Genomic DNA, 20,722 nt, shown 5'->3' on the forward strand with positions numbered 1-20,722 from the left:
CCCACGTTCATCTTGGCATCAATGATGACTCCAAGATCCTTTTCTGCCTCTGCCCTGATGAGAAGGGAGTTCCCCAGCCTGTAGGTATTGTGCTGGTTGTTCCTCCCCAGGTGCAGCACCTTGCACTTGTCAGTGTTGAAACCCATCCTATTCTCATCTGCCCACCCCTGTAACCTGTCTAGGTCCGATTGTAGCCTATCCCTCCCTTCTAGCGTGCCCACATCCCCCACATCTTAGTGTCATCAGCAGATTTGAACAGGGTGTTCAACCCTATTCAAGTACTTGAAAACTATTAACATAAAGTGCCTTCATCCTGTGCAAAGTTGTTACAAAAGTCAGACATGGCTTGTTAGGGGCTTGAAACGGTGGAGAAGGATCATATTTACATGCCCAAAGCCATGTAGGTGCCTAGTACGTGGAATAGGATCTGACCTCATAGGTATTAGTTGGTCAGTCTATAACCCAATCGTGCTTCTAGCTTCTTACCTTCTGGATAGGCACGTTGGGGGCAACATGTTCTTTTCTTCTTGGTTCTTGCCCTCCATAGGTTTGGTTTGTGGCTCCAGATACAGCTGGCTCCTGGCTGCTACAAAGGAATTGCACATTAATTAGGATTTTCATTTGAGTGTGTGTGTCTAATCTCAGTCCCCTTAAAAAAAAAGATGTGAAATCCTGGAAAATTTTCCATGAATGGCTAGCATTCAGCACCTGGCTTGTTACCTCATTACTGTTTGCTTAACACTTATTAAGAAGTTTACTTTCCCTTCCTCCTCCACTCCCCCCAAAGAGCACTGTATGAATGTTAGTTAATCCTAAGAGGTAGGGGTGACACCAGGTCAATTTCTGATCTGGTGGTTGAAAATTCCACTTTTTTTCTGGATACTCAAGCTTTTGAAGAAGCCAAATGAAGTTAAGAAACCAATTCCCACTGATTTGAGGTGGCTTATTGCTTTTCTGCTCTATTAAAACTCCTATCTGAAATCTGTTCCAGATACTTCTCAAAAGCGTGACTGCTTTACCTCTGATATTTCTTCTTCTCACTTTTTTGGTAACGGATGAATAAAGCAACCAGTATGACAATAACTGCGAGGGCTGCCAGGACACCAGAAATGATGGCGAAACCTGCCATAATAATACAGCGCAACACGTGATTATTTCCAAACAACATCAAGAGACGGCAGACGCACATATTACTCAAGAGGGACATAGTTATAGCCCCCAAATTCTCCTTCAGAAGGGCCTTTCTAGAAATTAAAGATTGAAGCCTTCCCACTGTGAAGACGCTCTGCTTCTCTCTCCCCCATCCCTCCCTCCCTCTCTCTCTGTCCCATAGGTGCATGACCCCTGTAGAGGTATCAGGACTAAGAACTTGCTCTACCCTTTCAAATAAGTAGCTCTGACTAAAGACAGACAGAGAGCATATATTCAAAGAAAGAAATTCCTGTACTTGAGGTTGGATCTGCAGCTGGTATCATTCAGTGTTGTTCCACTTAATGGCACTGTGCTGCTTGCGCTGTCTCTGGATGCAGTCTCTATTCTGACCAATATCTCACTTGACAGTACAAGATTATTGCAAAATTCTCACTTTTAACTGTTGTGGAGTCTTCACAGTTCGGTGGGGCCCAGCCTTCTTCACACTGGCACTCCAGTTCATGGTTGCACACCTAGAGAAGGAGAAATCTAGTATTGGTCTTTAAATTGGAGAGAAGGATGAAAACAATGCTGGCTGAATACTATCAAAGCTTGCAAAAAATTATGGTTGCCCATCCAATTAAAAAGGAGCCAAGTTTTTTTTCTCATTTCCTCGGTTTCAACTCTACTGACTTCCACAGCGTTCATCCAGACTGCAACCGTTTTAAGAACAGATTTCTGACTCGCTCTACAGAAATGAGTAAGCCTGACCTGAAATTCACTGGTGTCAGTGTGGGTCTTGTCACTGGTTTCAGTAGGCTCTGGGTGAGGCACCTGTTGGTCCCTCTGAAGACAGTGTAAAAATCGCCATTCGTTTTAATTGAACCAAGGTTTGGCTCACATAATAGTGGTATATCACATGGCCAGTTCTCTACTGTCTTGTGCCTTTTGCAGTCATTTACCCTTAGTTAAGGGTAAAATACATATACTTTGGATTGGCCAGTTTTTTACACAAGTGTAAATCACAGCACAAGGTGACAGGCCTTGGAATCGGGTCCTCTATCTGTAACCCTCTAAATACTTGAAAAGGGAGGGCAGGCATGATGATTCCCACTGTACGGATAGAGGTGAGTCCCAGAGAGAGAAACAATTTTGGGAAGTGTTATACGTGAAGTCAGTTGCAGAACCCCAAGAGTTGAACAAGGACCCCTGTCTTCTAGTCCCATTTGCTATTCAGTGATGAGGCTGCAGTTTAAAACCATTTACCCCTTTACTTCATGCATTTTCCTTAACAAAAGTCCTCATATATTGTTAGGTTATATTTACTCCCATGAAATTATAGGAAGCTTTAACTCCAAGATTCATTTTTCCTGGGTTTTTCCCTTTGATCACAAACTCCCAACCCTTTGATTTAAAAGAACAAACAAACATAAATCCTTCCATAATCATTATTAGAACATCACAGCTGGGCTGTTCACATGCAAGAGTGCATGAATGTGTACGTATCAGTATTTGCAGTAGAGCTAAAATCTTACAGCATGTCCTCTACACTTGGCAGAACAGTTTGTTGACCTGTAGGCTCTCTCAATGTCAAGACATATGCCATTGCTACACACCTGAAATTCAAAGCACACATGATCAGCAAGAAGGAACTTTCAGCTTTCATAACCTTCTCTTAATTGCATAAGGAAAGCAAGTAATGAATTGAATAACTAACCATGCCATTGCCACATTTAGTTCCATTATCAACTAAGCTTATATCTTCTTTTTCAAAGTGAGGGATGCTGGTTTTGCATGAGTCAAAAGACACATAGGCTCCCATCACGGGCATGTCTGATCCACCAGTACAGAATAACTTCCCACACGTTTTATCTCTGTGTAGAAACAAAAGAGTTCATTGGCTAGAAAAGTGAGGAAGCACAGCACACTTATTAAATGTTAATGGTGGGAGCATCTGTTCACTAAGGCCCCCCAGGGAAGGACAAGAAACAATGAGCACAAACTGAGAGAAGATCGCTTTCAGGCTAGACATAAGGAAAAACTTCTTTACAAGTCAAGTGCTGAGGGTTTGGAACAGGCTGCTCCCAGAGGTGGTACAGTCACCCACCCTGGCAATCTTCAAAAAGTATCTCGACTCCCACCTTGCTGGGGTCATCTGACCCCAGCAGTCTTTTCTAGGGGGGCTGGACCTAATGATCTGTAAGGTCCCCTCCAGCGGCTAACAACTATGAACCTCTTTCACCTAATACCAAATCCCTGTCTCTGCATACAGACTTGAACTTGAAATCACTAGAAGTGAGCTATATTCTGGGATAGTTTGGTTCCAGTTTGTAAACAAGCCTGGTGCTCAGTTCCTGCTGGCTTCACCGAGGAGTAGCTGACGCTTACACTACTTAGCTGGATTAAATGAACTGAGCCCAGTTTTTGTGTTCTGCTCAAAAGCTCTGCCCCCTCTCCAACACTCAATTACCCAGTTTCGTACAAACACAATTAAAATTACCATTTCATACACATACAGACATACTGCATTTCAAAGCCATGTTTCAAGCATGTAGGCTCAATCTTTTTTTTTTTTGCTTTTACTATACTGCATTAGACTCACTTTTCCCAAATAAGAATTGCATTTAGAAAATATACTTCTCTCTTGCAATAAGCAGCTAACCTCCTTTATCCTGGTTAAAAAGTTTATGCACAAAGCCTCCGTAGAGTTCTCCTTTCTCACATCATTCTAGGATCATGAATTGTTTCTCTTTCCTAGAACCCCACTAATGGCAATGAGGTAACAACTTACTTGTTAGCACATGGAAGGAATTTGTTATTTTCCTTTTGACAGTATCCATAATAAACCCCATCCTTATTTGTATCGTAGCAATTTTCTGCAGCTTTCTTTCCACCTGGGGAGGAGAAAAATGAGATGAAGTCATGAACAGTAAGGGAAAAAATATACCATGAGTCATATCCTCTGTTCTTCATGATCTGTAGGCTTCATCAGTTGCAGAAATGACCCATCCTATTGGAGAAATAACCCTCACTTTGAAATGACAGGTAACACATGCATCTAATTGTATTTGCAGTGGTGCTTCACTCCACTGAATCATGCATTGCTATTAGTTGAATAACAGTAGCACTAAGGATATGAGGTACCAGGTGTCAGGAGAGCAATCTGGATTTTTGTCTTTTAAATACCACTTATAAAGATTCTCTAGTTAGGACCTAACGTTGAATTTGATGATAATATGCAGTGGGATTTGTCTCCCCGTCTCTGCCAGTTCTGTGGTGGGTTAAGCAAATATGAGGAATGATAATCATCTCTGCATCAATGTGTTTTCTACTCGTATCAAGCAAAGACTCTCCACCCTGCCAGTTATCTTGATGTGAAGCTGTCTTACTAAGATTACTAAGTAACCTATTTACTAAGAATTGCTTTCCAACTTCCTCTTTCTCCAGATACATCTATTGAATTGTCTCCGTGCAGTGTGGTACCAAGGTCATGAGACTTACAGGGATCACCTGATGCATAAAAATAATGTTAACCATGCTCTAAAGACTGGAATAGCATTTTTAAAGCTTTTATTTTCTTGGAGGAGGCACCACTTGTACAGTAAACCAGCTACAAATTTTGAGACGACTGCTGTTGATATAGTTTCAGTCTATAACCATTGGACTCTTCTTTGTTTTTGGAGGAGTGGGGAATGGGGGACGAGATAAAGCGTTTAGGGTCAGAAGAGCTGGAGACAGTTTCTGAATCTGATTCATGTTTGGACACTTGAAAGACTTAGGAGCTCAACTTTCTTTGAAATTCAGTTATATTTGGGTGCTTATTTTAGTCACAAAGATAAAAAAGCTGTATGATTATTTCTACAATGCTCTACACATTCTTTTTCAGAGGCATCTGTGGCCTTTGTCTTCCATTGTATATCCCCATGGAGAAGAAGAGTAAAGATTTCTTCCTTTGGAGAAAATATTTAAACAGTGGTCTCACACTTTATAAACATTTCATGCCATGCTGGGAAACTGGTCATTGTCTGCTTTGAGAAACAATAAGTTCATCCTGACAATAAAAAGGACTCACTGTAAGATAGGCACTTTTTTATTTTTATGGAACATGTTTATCTATTTCTGTGAAAGGTAAAATTGGAAGACACCAAGCCCGTGTCTTTACAACTTCATAGCACAGTTATGTAGACATATGGGGCATGTCCAGATGAGTGCGCACGTGTGGTTTGCAGCACCACAGACTCATCTGCAGTGCTACAAACTGCACATGCAAGCATTTGCTGCGCTGCTAATTTGCAGCACAGCAGGTTTTTTTGACACTGAGAGATCTTGGGGTAAAAAAAAAAAAACCTCACCAAAAAAACAAAAGGGCACTGCTTGAAACAGGAGCCTGGCTGGCTGGGCTCTGTGCACCCAGATTGCAGCTGCTGGAGCCCCAGGAGACCCCCAGGCTCCAGGGAATGCTGCTGGCCCCAGCCTGCCATACCCCACAAGGGGCAACTTTCCATGTGCCACAATGCATTTGCATGGGCGTTCCCTGGGCACAAGTAGCAGTGGCACAACTATGCACGGTTGCTATTTGTCCCTGGGGAAGCACATGTGAGCACTCATCTGGATGCACCCATAGGTGCCTGTTCTTGAAATGTGTATGATAACCAGCAAGAAGAATTTATTTCAAACCCTTTGGTCTGCCCAATTTGATTCTTTCATTGTGAACCCATCCACTCACCTGATCCCCAGATTTTGATGCATTGGTCAGCCTGGGTGGGGCATTTCCCCATGTAGCAGTAACCTTGACCATTTTTACAAGGGTGCCCATTCACTCGGAATCGATCCTTTGGACACTGCTGGGATTGACCAGTGCATGTCTCAGCTAGGTCACACTCGTCTTTGGCTGCTCGGCAAATTCTTCCTCCTTTTTTAATCTGCAGCAGAGAGAAAAGGCAGTAGATTTAGCCGTTCCACTCCTCCGTATTTAAAATGTGAATGAATATGAACTGAAAACTCTAATGGCATGAGGGGGCCCATACTGCACACTAAATTCAAGGGTTTGGTGTCTAGCACTTCTGAAAACCAGGCCACACAAGACCCGTTGTGCAATCCTTCCTTTCAGATATCTCCAATTAAACTTCTGACTGCCGGATTCGGCCCCTTCCATGAGCTTGCTGATCAGTGTCAGCAGAAGCCTTCCTATAAGCTCACCACTGCCAGCTACAGAAGGCTTTTACTGAATCATCTTAAAGGGACATCAGCCATTGCATTGAAACACTTAAGACAATATCACAGGAGAGGATTATTTCAGCTCGGGGGCAGAAAATGTATTTGCTGACTTGAATTATTTCTAGTGAGATATCCCTGGTTAAGCAGCTATGGCCATTTTGCACAAGACTAGAAAAATATGCTTTGCTGAATACCAAACTGGACATCAGAGATGCATTAGATGCAAAACAATGGAGGTTGCACACTGGTGCATTTGGTTAACAAGTATGTCATCAGTCTGTACTATATAGAAAAAGGGACTTGCACAGGGCCAGCCCTGGAGCATGTGTACAACTTGCTGTAGTGATACTTGGAGCATCACCTCTGCCCTCTGCCCCAGGGCTCATCTTGGTTATGGGGCTGCTGCCACCAGAGCTGTGGCAAAATGCCCCTTCATGGGGACACAGTGTATACCAGCAGACAGATGTGTCCCTTCCCGCCCCCCAAATGTTTGCACCACCCATCTGAATGACATTTGTGAATCTGATAGAAACTTCCTTTGGCTAGTATAACTGCATGAAAGAGAGAGAGAGAGAGAGAGAGAGAGAGAGAGAGTGTGTGTGTGTGTGACTGGGGGAGAAAGGGAGGGTTTGCTGGCATAGTTTCCCTGGCCAGGGGGTGTGATCTTTTCACGCTCCCTGCAAAATGGAGCTATTATACTAACAAACCCTTGTCACATAGACCAGTTGCCATGCATCCTTTCTTGTTCGTATCTCACTGTGTAATGTCCAGTCTGGATTTGAATCTGCTTGGAGCAGAGACCTGTTGTGATTTCTTTGTCTTTAATAAAGTGCTGTTCTCACATGACTTAATAGGAAGGAAATGAGCAGCTCTGTGGTTGAGGCATAGCTATGAAATGTATCTTATTTCCCATTTCTGCCTCAGACTTACTGTATGAGTCACAGTAACTGCTTGGGTGAAATCCTCATCTGGGGTTAGGCCTGTTTACACTCTCTTCTAAGACTTGCCTGTTTGCATCAGCTGAGGATCTGGCTGGTGGAACATCAGTTTCCCAAAACCTGCCCCGGGAAACTGAACAAAACAATGGGCAGTGGTCAGGAGTTTTGAAAGACCAAATTAATTTCTGTGGAGTACTTTGAAAAACTCCAGTAGAAAATGCTTGGGATAGGCAAGGCCTGGTTATTATTATGATGCTACCACAGTGAAAAATGCTAACAGCCACAGTGCCATTTTGCTGGCACTTGTTTGACTCAACACCCCAAAAACCTTGAGTAACTGCAGAATAAATGTGAATGAAGAAGCATCTCACTTGGCAGTTTTCACAGCACTCTCCATATCCACATACAGCATTTGGCTTCAGTTTACATGTTGCGGCTTCACAGCAGACATTTGTGCATTCCTGTGAAGTGTTCATAGGTAACATTACTGGTACAGCACAGTGCGTCGTATTTTGGTTCCCCCATAGCACACCTAGTATTAGCACGTTCTCAGTAGGACAGCCTCATATTAGCTTAGAGAGACCAAGGGATGGATCTGTGCAACACAACTGCATCACAAATATTTTTTGTACAGTGAAGAAATCTGATACTAAATGTTCTTAGCTGCTGTGTGGTTAATTATGAAACTACAGGATTGAGAAAACTGCTGATTTTATTCCTTCCCATGAGACATTTCTACCTTATTCTGACATAACCAGTGTATGACTTCTTCTGGACTCAACATTCAGGAGTTCTGTTCAGAACAGATATTGGCTATATTGCATTGCAGATGGCAAGTGACTGCAGCTCAAGTGGACATATCCAAGCTTGCTATAATTTAGCTAGCTTGAGTTCACACAGCAGTGTGACACTAGCAGCCCAGGTATGAACTGCCAAGTAATTACTCTAAGAGTGGGATGGGATGGGGTAGCTCTCATGGAGGCCAATGCTGCTGTGCTAGGTGACCTAGTTTAAAGCTAGCTTGGGTTTCTCTATACAAGATGCCATCCAGTGTCTGGATTGCTGTGTATATACCTGTGTATATACACAGGTATATATATATACATTGCTGTGTATATGCCTGTCATTCTGACATGGGTTCCTTTTAGAATGGTTGAAATACATTTCCAAATGAGTTTTTAGGCTCCACTATATTTTGGCTTATGACATTTGCTTGAATACTCCATGGAGAACTGCTGGTAGTGCCGATTGTAGAAGTAGGAGAGAGCAAAGAAGGTGCTTCCATGGTAATGACCACTTGAGTCTACCCTAATTCTTCTAGGTTTAAGTCAGAAACATGTGCAAAGCTTACCAAAATGTAATTCTTTACTGAGCTCAGGGTTATTCAAAGATTAAGTAGATGTCACCTGAGGGTCCATTCACTGAAGATTCACTTTTGCAAAGTGAGTAGCCTGCCTTTCTATGGGGTCCTACATTTCTCAGGGCAGAAGACAAAGGGCCTGATTTCCAGTTGCGCTGGAGTCCCTTTATCCTACCCTCAAGTTACAGAAAGCTGCAGATGTCTCTCAAGCCCTCTAGTAAGCAGGACTTATTGTACAACAGTAAGGTGATTTTGTAAATATCTATCAAAATAATATTAGGTTATGTAGGTTATGTTCAAAGACCCAGAGCTTCTGTGGTGTTACGTATATGTACAACATTTTTCAAAACTATTCCTGCATACCTCAGGAGTTCCACAGTCACAGTCCTCTCCTTCCTCTATGAAGTTATTCCCACAAACAGGGGGTGCTACTATGTTTTGTCGTTCAGGAACGTTGAGGAGACAGGATGGCATCTTGCTCAAAATATATTGCTCGTATGCTTGCAGGCTGCATGAGCTGAATTCCCTGGGGATTTGGTAGCTGTAGACATGAACCAACATGTTTCAATTATTGCCAAGAGTATAGCTGGGCAAAGCAATGCCATTTGGAATCTGAATGAAATGAATGCCCTAACCCAGTTAGTCGCCTATAGGATACTTTTCACAAACTCAGTAAGTAAAATTTCTAAGTTTTTAAAATATTTTGGGAGGGAAAAGTTTAAAAAGGTAACCATTTTAGAGGTAATGAACACCCTACAGAAATCATCTCCATTTCCTGGAGCATTACAAAATAGTAGCAGGGTCACCCTTAGAAGCTCAGCTTTTCCCTACTATTGTCCCATGGCAGCAAGATTAGTTATTTTTCAAACTCAGCTCTGAATATCCTGTCCAGTTACTGTTATTAACAAAAGAAAAAAAAATCCTCAACCACTCTTTAAACATAGGAGAAAGAGCAAATGAGCAGATAAGAAAAAGAGAAGTAAATAAAGAATGCAGAGTTTCCAAGAAAATCAGTGGGGGGACATCAAAACACAGAGTGGGAGTCACAATAGAATGGCATGCATCAAGAGTGTTTAAGTATGGATTACACAAACATTATTCATCTGGGACCTGTTCCAAAGCCCATAAAAGTCATTGGGAATTTTTCTGTTGACTTTAATGGGCACTGAATCAACACAGTATTGATGGGTTTCCTGGAAAAAATGCAGCAAGCCCATTTTAATAAAATGCAAATAGGTTGCCTAAGAGAAAAGTAGGGTCTTTGTTTAATGTGTTTTAACTCAAGTTAAATCAAATTGTACTGCGAACCTCAGGGTGCTTGACGTGTGCTTATCGGAAGTGCAAGTTTCACTCTATAAAATAAATCCACTGTTTTAATTGCAAAGTCCACTTTCAGGATATGAAAAAAATGCATGTCTTGCACAGATTGGGTAAGTTCTGTCTCACCACAAGGCATTACAGAAGTATTCACAAGATTGTTGGTTTTTGGGTTGTTCATTCCACAGGAAGAAACGGTTATTTTAATCATTTACAGATAAGCCTTTGTCAGCGGGAGACGAACATCACAAGGATGTTCTGTCTGCCATTGTGAGTTTTGACTGCTTCCATTTCAAACAGTCCCAGCTTGAGGACTAACAGGACCTGTATTTCAAAAAGCCATTTCCTGAGCTCTTTCTGAAATCAGGCCTTTTCAAGGAAATCCCCAGTTGCACACCCATCGAAGAAGGCACATAAAATCACTAGTCTGTTTTTAAAATAGTAGGTTCAAACCCTTATGCAGTGCTCTGTGAAGCAAATAAAAATACTTCATTGACCGCAAGGAATTTGGTTTAGGCCCACAATTTACTACAGCTGTATTAATTTAATGCAATCACAAACTCTGCTGGTCTGCAAATGTAAAAGCTTCACCTGAGTGTTGCTGTCATGATACAAGACTGAGAATTGCATTTGCAGTGGCTGGCGTCATGATTCATGCCAAGGTTATGGCCCATCTCATGTGCTACAGTTGCTCCAACTGCAATTGGATTGCTGCTATGGTCCTGTGACAAAGGGAACAAACAGATAGTTCTACAAAGTTGTTACTGTGTTTAGAAGCGGGGGGCGGTGGGAGGAGAAAGAAAAACTGAATAACTAAGACGTAGGAATTCCCATATACATGTGTGTGTCTATGAGGCCTGTGTGAAGCGGCTAGTATTTGCTTTGGATCTGGCCGATTTGGGGGACAGTGGTTCAATTCGGTGATTCGAATCACTGTCCCAAATGATTTAGTCGAATCTGATTCAGAGGTTCAGCTGCTGCTGAATATGCGAATCTCCAAATCAGCCGGGTCCTTCCACGCAGCCTGGCAATGGCTTTCCTGCCTGCCCCAGCTCCTGGCTCTTTGGAACCCCCACAGGGGGTGGGGGGCAATCCCCGCCACTCCCACTGCCCCTTGGAGGACTATTCACAAGCCCCCCGAGCCCCCACTCCTTATTCCCCCAGGCCCTCACGGGTGCCCCACCTGGGCCAGTTATGGCCCTTTAAGAAAAAAAAAAAATGAGAAAAGCCTTGCACTCACTGATCCTGCCAGTGGGGGCAAGCCCCGCTGCCCTGCACCATGTGGGGGGCTCTGCATGAGCCCCCCGAAGCGCCGAGGCTGCTGCAGGAGCAGTGAATCCGGGGGCTATTCTTTTTTTTTTTTTCTTAAAGGGACAGAGCTGGCCCAGGCAGGGTACTTGGGGGGGCGGGGGAGAAGGGGGGGTCAGGGGGCTTGTGTGGAGCCCCCCATGCAGCATGGGAAAGTGTGGGGCAGCAGGGATCACCCCCTCAACAGGGAGCACCTGGTGAGCACTGGGGCTGCTTTTTAAAATGCTGGGAGCTAGGGCGGACGGGGCAGCCATGGAGGGGCTGAGGGAGTGGGCGGGGGTCAAGGGACTGGCAGGGGTCCCCTCGTGGTTGCCTCCCTCACCCCTAGTAGTTACCAACTTGGAGTCTGGCTGCAGCTCCCTGCTGCACCCACCACGGACTGTCCAAATCATCACAGCTCTCTGAATCTCTTCTGAAGATTTGGAGAGCTTTGAATTGATTCAGACCTATTAACTGGTCCCCAGTTCAATTCAGATTCAGAGATTCAGCCACTGAATTGGGCCAAATCTCCTCCAAATGGAGTCACCACCCAAAGCTGCACACAGCACTAGTGTCTATTTTTATAAAACAGGTAAGATGAAGCTATTTTACATAATTTAAAATTGGAAAGGAAGTCTTAATGTTTATTTTACTATACCTTCATTGAAGAGCATTTAAATTATTTAACTCAGTGTTATATCTTTGTTTGTCTGGATGTTTCCCTAGAGTAGATATTTTAAAGAAGCCTAAAGTTTTTCCATATTAGAGAGTTTTGCTAGTCAATAGTACACCACTAAGGTTAAAGCGATACACCTACCATACTGCTAATACAATTAAACTAATATAAAATAGATATAAAACAGCTATTTATACCAGTATAGTGTTTATATTAATATAACTTATTTCAGTTTGAGAACTAAGTTTTACCACCAATATAATACTCTGGTGTTTCCTTTGGGTTTATACTAAATAACTTTTGTCAGTTAAAAGTTCACACCTCTAACTACCATAGTAACATAGGCAGTGGAAGGCCGGGGCTAACAGGGCTTAGTGCCCCCCAAACTGGGCCTGCGACAGTGGCTCCAGCGCCACTGTTGCTGCAGCACCACACCCAGCACCCCTGCCGTGTGCTCTTCTGCCACTGTGTGCACAGCCTCAGCATGTGCTAGCCCTGGAGTGGCCCTGTGGGAGAGAGGGGCGGAGTCGGGCAGATGCACTCTGCACCAGCCACCCCCCCGCAAATAATATTTTCTAGTGCCACTTATGTATAGTAATAGTGGTATAACTTTTGGTGTAGAGGCAGCATTGTCATGCCGTTTCTATGAGATTTTGACACCTAAATCCCTTAATTTTTTTTGAAATTTCTTTGTTGACAATCCTAATTTTAATTTTTTACCCTGTTGGTACTTTTTTTCATTCATTTGTTCCCCCTCGGCATGTCCACACAAGACATTTTGGGGGGGAGGGTAGACTTATTTGCTGCACACTAAGGCATTACTGTCTACATGTGTGCAGCAGTTAGGGTGCAGTAGACTAATTTACTGCACTGTCAGATACAAGTGGCATCCGGCAGTGCAGTAAATTACCGTACTTAAACACATGTGTAGATGGTGACTCCAGGATTAGTGTACTCTGGCTTAGATTGAACTGGAGTATATTCAGTCACATTAATTGCACATACAGACGCATGCTCTGTCTCTCTAACGTATCATAGCAAGTGCAGAATACCGGTCATCCAAAACAACAGCACTTTTACTTTTTATCCCACCACACAATCTTTAATATTGCATGCACCTGCTATGATACTATATCAAGAAATCTTAGCCCTATTGGCACAAAGTTTCTTTTAGATAGAAGTCCAGATAACATTGATAATGGAACTTAATAGAACTCAAGATGAACACACTGCATTATTTCAGACATTACCCTTCACTTTGTTACATCTAGGACCCCAGGCATTTTAAAGGGTTCACAAAACTGAATTTCATCAAAGATCAGGGAGTGTTTGGCCTTGATGTTTTGGTTCTGTTCTTAGTGAGATCAGACTCAGACTCTGACTTCAAAAGTGAACTTTCCCAGTATTCAGTGGTAGGCTTTAAATCTAGAGTTCTTGCTTAGTCCCATGGCTATTTCTTATTTCTTTTCCAAACCATTCATTCATTTACAAAGCAGTTTGTTTATTTCTAGTTTTAATAAAACTAAAATTGTGATTTGCTCATCAGAGTCAAAACATGTATCTGTTTCTTTTACAACAATTTGTATAGGATTGCTTTGACCCTCACATTCAGTTTACAAATAAATAGCGCTGTACACACTTCCTTAGTGATTAGGCAATGGAATGTATTACCAAAGTGCATCAAAAATGCTCTGTTATTCATTCTTACAAAGATTGCATCCTGGTTAAACGCTATTCAACTGCTAAAAAGGCAAATCAGACCTCAATAACACCTGCAGAATGATGGGTACTGCACATGGTTCCCACAAAGGCCAGTCCTACTGTTCCCTTTTGGAAGTGAATCCCTCTGTACAAAACAAAAAAGTTACAATGTGAAACATAATGATTCATTGCAAACCTGATGATACTGGTGCTATTTTTAATGGAACTGAAGAGGTAGGACCAATCAAGGAGTGGGAGGAGATTTTTAGACAAGCCAACGTGGCCTGGGTAAAGTTTCTTCTGACAGTTAAACCAAGCTATCATTTGGACTTCAACATGTCATATAAGAAGGAAAACTTTCTGTACCACTTCAGAACAGTGACCCCCTGCTTTGTATCCTGTGGTTAGCCATGTCTAATCCCTGACACTTGAGGAAAAAGTGAGTGGGGGGAAAAAAGTCCCTAAAATACATCTGTCCAATTGTCCATTAAGGGAAGAAAATGCTTGGCCTCTGAAGAGGATCAACAAAAGCCCTGGGCCATGAGATTTGCTCACAGAATCTTAATGGTAATGTAGTCATACTAGGAAAACACATTTTCTGGTATTCCTGTGTTGTGCATTAAGCCAAACTACATGGACATTATGGTTTCTTCTTATCTTGAAATCCAGTTATGATCAACTGATTTCACTGGAGCCAGTCATAAAACTCCCAGGCTAGGGACAGAAATTACACATAAACTGGGTTAACTGATCAGAAACAGTTTCAAATCTGTAACACAACAGAAGTTCAGTGTACATAAACAGCTTCAAAGTGGCCAAAATTGTTTTAAATAAACCTGGATGGATGTAGTATCAGTCTAAACTGATTTGGGTTAAAATGGTTTACTGAACTTCTGTCCCAGATCCCCTCCAGATTCAAATGAACTCACAGTCCCCCAGCTTCCCAGGATGCTTTGCACTTCCCCCTCGGCCCCTTCCCCTGAGCCCAGCAGGGAAGAGTGCTCTAGTGTGCCCTGGCTTCTAGCCTAGGCCATTGCAGGCATGTGGCTACATTTCTGGAATCTAAAGTAAATGCCTGTTTCCTTGTTTATTGGCTCAGTCTACTCAGCTTAGACTAACCTGCAAAGACTGAATCTATCCAGCCTTGGGCTTTTGGACCGTCTGTACTTAGCCCCAGTGACTTTGTTGGGACTTAGATCTTGCCCTTTCCATTTATGCATGCAACAATTCAGTGTCTGAAAGTATAAAACAAAGTCCCTTAGGATATAAATAGAGGTTGCCAAGTGATGTGGATCATCTGGGCTGGGATATGGCCTAGCACAGCTGCTCCATTTCACTGGGCAAAATGCATGTCCCCGCTTTACTGCCTGTTGATCACGTGGGACAATAGGGGACATGTTCTTTGCTTGCAGAGATGTGCTCTGGGGACACGTCTCTGTAAGAAGGGAAAGCTGGCCAGGTGCTCCCAGGGCTTGAGAAGCCTGATTTTTCATTGGAATTCATAGGGCCAGGTCTGTCAAGCCCTGGAAGTACTTGTCCAGGGTGGATGGTGGATGCAGGCAGCTCCAGGCTGCCCATGCTCTTGCACCATAAAGCAAATAGATGTCGGGCATGAAAAAGTTGCACAAATTACTACTGTCTTTTGTTGTAGCCACAAACAAAGGCATTTGGAGGTCACAAAGGGCATAGGCTTTTGCTTTGTGCACCCTAAACATTACTATGGTGGCACAAAACAGATGTTTGTTTTCAGCTTTAGAGATTGTTTGTTTGGGTTATGTGTAAAGGAATTTTAAAAACACACCCCTTGGACATGTTTGGAAATACCATTGGGAGAGAACATGACACATACGTGAGTAGCTGACTGTTGTCATGTCTCTTCCGCTCCAGCAGATCTGAAACACGCCACGATGAAAATTTTTGTAAGGTGTCGCTCGCAGATGAATTCACAGCTATTCTGTCTCTATCTGACCAGATTTCTATGCCAGTTAGTGCCACATGAATATTTATCATTTTATAAACCTGAAATGAGAAGACATCACTGATGTTAGCAGTAAACACTTAAGTTTTTCAGAAACAAAGGACATTTTCTGATAATAAATCCATTGTGAGTGCTCAAAATGGGATCATTTCCAAAGAGTGAACTTTTCTGCATTTTAGAAGTCCAACAAAACTTTGAAACACAAATTGTTGGGGAAAAGATTCCCCCATTTTTTCAGCCAAATACAGAAAAATTCACAGTTGGAAATTCTAACAGTAATTTTGAAAAAATTTGCATTTAAGAGAAATAAAGCATGCACCCTGTCTTTTCAACAAGCATTAAGCAGTTTTTAATAACAACTGCTAAGATAATGAGCCATAAACCCTTCTTTAATATATTTGATTTAGTTAAGGATGTCTTTCTCATTATTAAGTTGAGGAAATACAGTCTAGATGAAACTACCGGAATTTGGATACCCAGCTGGTTGCATCGTTATGCATCATATCCGACTGGGAAGAGGTATCAAGTGGGACTGTATGGGCACTGACAGAAGTGATATTTGTCATACAATTGGCTCCCTGAAAGCGCTCTACAGCTATGCCCAGACCAAAGTGTATGGCTTCAAAGTACTTTAAAAGTGCCTGATGGAGTGACAAATTAACCCTCACCTTCGGGTAGTCCAAAGCAGAGCATCTTTACTAACTTCTGTCAGTCCCTGCATGTGATCAGGGCTGTATTGATGTAGCTCAGCCCCTCACCAAGTGCTGTCTGCAGGATGGGAAGGGGAGAAGGGAGGGGAGCGAGCTGCATACTGAGGTTTGCCCAGCTTGAGCTGGAGGGTGGGGAGGGTATATTGGAGACCCCCAGCCTGGAGCTCCCCCCCACACTCCTCTCTCCCATCCTGCAGACAGCACCAGAGCTGGGAGTAGAGGCAGGGCAGGGCTAGGGGAGAGACGCTGCAGGCAGGCAGCTCCTCAGCTGGATCAGCTCCAAAGCCTCTCCCCCTCACCCTTCCCTGAACCAACAGTGAACATCTATTGGATGGGGAGGGGTGGGGGATCAGTCTAACTCATGGCGCTTTCTGTGAAAAGTCATAAGTTAGAGCGGGAAGCTGTTTGTCTGTCAGAGCTCTATAACGGTCTGTTGTCTGGGTCCAGTACTTCATCATATCTCTGTTAATAACTTGGCGGATGGAACTGAGTGCGCCCTTAAATGTGCAGTTGACATTGTGAAATGTATAGAATGAGGCTCTGTCTCCAGGCTTAAGTTATTTGTTTGATACTGCAGTTCTCTTGCTGTTATAAACATGAAGGGACAAATACCTCTTTCATTTTTTTTTTTTAATTTGGACCTTTGTTTGATTTATTCACTCTCATAAGTGCCAGTGAATCTGAAATTATTTATTTCCTAAATACAAAATACAAAAAAATGCTCACATTCCCAGAGAAGAATCCATAAATTTTAGGCAGTATTACTCAACAAATTGAACTTACCATGTTGACGTAGTTGACTATTTCAAACACTCTTGCCTTTACACTTGGGACACTGTACTTGTACTTTTTATACTGCAAGAATAAATAGAAAATCATCAGTAGCTGGATAAGAAAAATCAAAAGTGATTAGAAGAAATGATTTTGAACATTTCAAATTAAACCGTTTCGCAAAGTGATGGTATTTTTTAAAGTACAGTAACTTCTGATCTCAGTTTCCCATTTCATCAAACATTCATTTCATATAGGATCGTAAGAAAGCAGAGCTGGAAGGGCCTCATGAGGTCATCTAGTCCACGCACCTGCTCAAGGCAGGATCATCTCAGTTGAGTAACTGTCTAACCATCCTCTTAAAAATGCCCAGGGATGGAGATTACACAACTTCTTTAGGTAGCCTGTTCCAACATTTAACCACTCTCGTAGTGAGAACGTTCTCCTAATCTCCAACCTAAATTTCCTCTGATGCAGTTTGAGGCCACTGGTATTAATCCTGTCCCCTACAGCCACAGGCAAAAGTCTGTCTCTATCCTTTTTATAATTCCCCTTCAGGTATTTCAAGGTGCTTTCAAATCCTCACCTCAGTCTTTTCTTCTCTAGAATGAACAGCTCTAGTTCTTTCAGCCTTTCCTGATCCCCTCTGTGCATTTTTCAGGTGTTCATTTAACCTTAAGCCAAGGGCTGGCCTTGTGAATATATTTCAAAATGCTTCCAGTGGAAGGTAGCTGAATCTGTGCAGCATCTCAACACCATGCCTATGTAGTATGTAAGCTCCGTTTCTAGATTTTAAGTGATACATAAGCTAGTCTGCAGACACTTACAGTAACTTAGGATCTGATCTGACCTGGTCTGCTCATTTACAGTAACAATATTTTTAAGTCAGTGCTTAGAGGCTAAGATAACTATAAATACCCGAGGCTTGCTAAATTTATTATCAGATTGAGCACTTCTTACCACAAGTGTTTGCCAATATAAAATTAGTTAGATTATTCATTGTAATAAACCTTTCAGGTCTTATCTGAAACCCCTTAAAGCCAATGGAAATACTGTTTCCTTGACTTAATGGTCTTTTGATTGGGTGTCCTATATGATAGAAGGATTGGGACCAAAGAAAGTAAAGAGAAGTTATATAGAAGGTGAATACTTAAGACCTTATTCTGATGCCATTTATATCCATTTTCCCCCAAGGTAAGTCCCCAGCACTTAATTTAATTCCAGTTTACACAATTGCAGCTGAAGAGAGGATTGTGTTCTGAGTGACCCTATGCTGTCACTTGTGTGCACAGTGCTGGGGGCAGCTCCAGGGTGTCCTTAGCACCTCACATCTCGGACTGATGCATGGAAGGAGTGGGTGGGCAGGGCTGCTTTTCTCCGTGGCACAACTTAGCATTCTGTTGCCATAGTTTAGGCAACTCTCTAGAGACTTCAAGGGTTCAGCACAAAAGCAGAAAATTCCCCCGAGTTCAGATAGATTTGGTTTTCTTCCTGTCATTTTAAAGGACTGATTCTCATTCTTATGTGACAACACTGTTGTAGCAGTGTAAGGGGCCTTATAGCAGGTATAAAGTTTACTTCCTCCCATTTTAAGGTCCCTTTACACTGCCAGAATAATATAAAGAGGCCTTAGAGCATATGAGAATGTGGCTTTTAGAACATAAAAACAAATGGTAACAGCAAGTTTTATGAAAATTACTTTAAAAGAAATTGCTCTTGGGCCAGTGTCAAGTTTCTGCATTTGGCAAATGTTGGAGCCTAAGTAAACTTCCCCCCTGAAAACTGGGCCATCTGATGGAAGTGCTATGCTTTCACAGCTTTCTTAGAAACTATGGACTAGGTCTACTTGTCTACTTTTTCTTCCTTTTCATGCCAAGGTGATTTGCCTTTCCAGTTATTCTGCTGTTTAGATAGTGGAAACCAATTTACCCATGATATAATTCCATGAATTGGAAAGTATTGGACCCGATGGATTTTAAATATGATGCTGAAGAATGAGTAAATTTAAAACCCCACTATCAAAGCTATCATGAGCTGTGAATCTGATCCTATATACAAAAACTGGTAGCCCATTGGTGTTTCTGTTGCCTGCAACTAAGACTATACTTGTGCTTAAAATTAGTCATGTCTTTAAGTGTTTTTAGGATCAGAACTGTTTTTATATCCATATCCTACTTGCATAACAGGATCAAAAACCAGCTGTATGTTATTCTCTGTATTCAAAATCTCCTTCCTTGTTTGCAAGCCCTTACATATCTCATAAATACCTTGCTGACCCTAAATGCCTCTCTTTGCAGTCCTCCCTGTGTCCTCTACTCAAGAGTGGCCCAGCTTTGCAATGTGCTGCTGAACTTACTTGCTAAAGGTAATGGGAACAAAGCGTTCTTTGGTAGTTCACAAACTTATGATCTGATCTGCAAGGTGCTCTGTGCAGATACTGAGATGCAGTCCCCAGAATCCCTCTGGGGTCACCAGGGCCACTGGGATCTACAGGCCTTGGAGCAGCTGGTGGATAGTGAGCCTTATTTGTGACACACCTTGTTGTCCATTCCAAGTTTCACACCTTCATAGGATGCTTTTATTGGTTTAATTGCTCCTCCTTGAAGTCAGTAGTAAAACTTGCACTGATGTTCAAGGGAACATAATCATGCCCACTCTGAATGCTTTTACAGTCCCACGCATTGTGTTTGTAAAGGTAAAATTAAGTGTTTTTTGAATACTCACCATGGCATTGTCTGCAACTACGTAGAATTCAATATATTTTCTTGCTTTCAGGTATTTTTGTTTCTGAAGAAAGCATTTTTAAAAGATTATTAGCAACTATCTCAACCTTCCCACTTAAGATTCTAGAAGAATATTTTATAATAAAGTAGTTCCTCTATCTAAGTTCCTCAGAGCAGCAATGCTGTTGCCTCCATTTTACAGCTGAGGAACTAACAGGATAGCTGTCCCAATAACCTGCTGTGCTGAGCAGCAGCATACTCCCACATCCTCTGCTCTTCTGCATGTGTAGGTTCAGGGTCTCCTGGACCAGAAGCAGCATAGCTGTGTTTGCTTGGTGCCACAAGCATGTGGCTTATTTTGCTGTGTAAAACCTGCATTTACCATGCAATGTCTGTGCATTTACTTTGGACACTTCTTCATGGTATACGGGTGGAACCCTGCAGTATTTCATGCTTAGAAAGATTTTGAAAGGGACCACAGAAGGTGTGAAGGGGCTAGAGAATCCAGACCATAGTTACAGAAGCTGATTTAAGAATTAGTTTGGTCTGAAAGAAAAGTGAAAGAATCACTGGTGAATCAAGTTGTAAAGCTGTGAATCCTGACTATAGCAACAATATATACATTGCAGTAAACGGTATTGAACTCGGAGGGAGGATCACTGCATGAAGGGCAGGATTATTGCAAGGAGTCACCAGGAAGAAGGTCTGTGTGTGCATCGCTGGCATGCCAGTCATAGTTAGAGTGTCTCTGTAAATAATCGCCTTTATAAAGAAGTTGTTCAGCTTTACAAGCACGGAGTCACCTGTTGCTATCAGCCAGCGCACAATATATGAAACACGTTGCCAAAAGATTGTCCCCATTCCTGCATTTCCACTGTGAATTCCCTCCAATATTTATGCAAATCCAAGTTTC

General features: G+C 42.3%; 1 protein-coding gene across 2 annotated transcripts in view; it reads right to left on the reverse strand.

Moving 5' to 3' along the window:
* The window catches only part of ADAM28 (ADAM metallopeptidase domain 28), a 39,910-nt gene that overhangs the window by 4,273 nt on the left and 14,915 nt on the right, over positions 1–20,722 (reverse strand). The window contains exons 7-20 of one of the 2 annotated variants that reach the window (XM_019556572.1): positions 19,811–19,873; positions 17,099–17,170; positions 15,477–15,646; positions 13,688–13,772; positions 10,555–10,685; positions 9,010–9,187; positions 7,658–7,747; positions 5,858–6,053; positions 3,923–4,025; positions 2,849–3,005; positions 2,667–2,747; positions 1,586–1,664; positions 1,020–1,122; positions 487–583 (exon numbers count right to left, since the gene is read on the reverse strand). In XM_019556572.1, coding sequence (XP_019412117.1) covers positions 487–583; positions 1,020–1,122; positions 1,586–1,664; positions 2,667–2,747; positions 2,849–3,005; positions 3,923–4,025; positions 5,858–6,053; positions 7,658–7,747; positions 9,010–9,187; positions 10,555–10,685; positions 13,688–13,772; positions 15,477–15,646; positions 17,099–17,170; positions 19,811–19,873 — 1,605 coding nt within the window. Of the gene's footprint in view, positions 1–486; positions 587–1,019; positions 1,123–1,585; positions 1,665–2,666; positions 2,748–2,848; positions 3,006–3,922; positions 4,026–5,857; positions 6,054–7,657; positions 7,748–9,009; positions 9,188–10,554; positions 10,686–13,687; positions 13,773–15,476; positions 15,647–17,098; positions 17,171–19,810; positions 19,874–20,722 lie in introns of both variants that reach the window. The other variant, XM_019556571.1, reaches the window with a different exon arrangement.

This window comes from Crocodylus porosus, unplaced genomic scaffold (assembly GCF_001723895.1).
Source record: "Crocodylus porosus isolate Cpor-Errol unplaced genomic scaffold, CroPor_comp1, whole genome shotgun sequence".
In the NCBI taxonomy this organism is placed as follows: Eukaryota; Metazoa; Chordata; order Crocodylia; family Crocodylidae; genus Crocodylus; species Crocodylus porosus.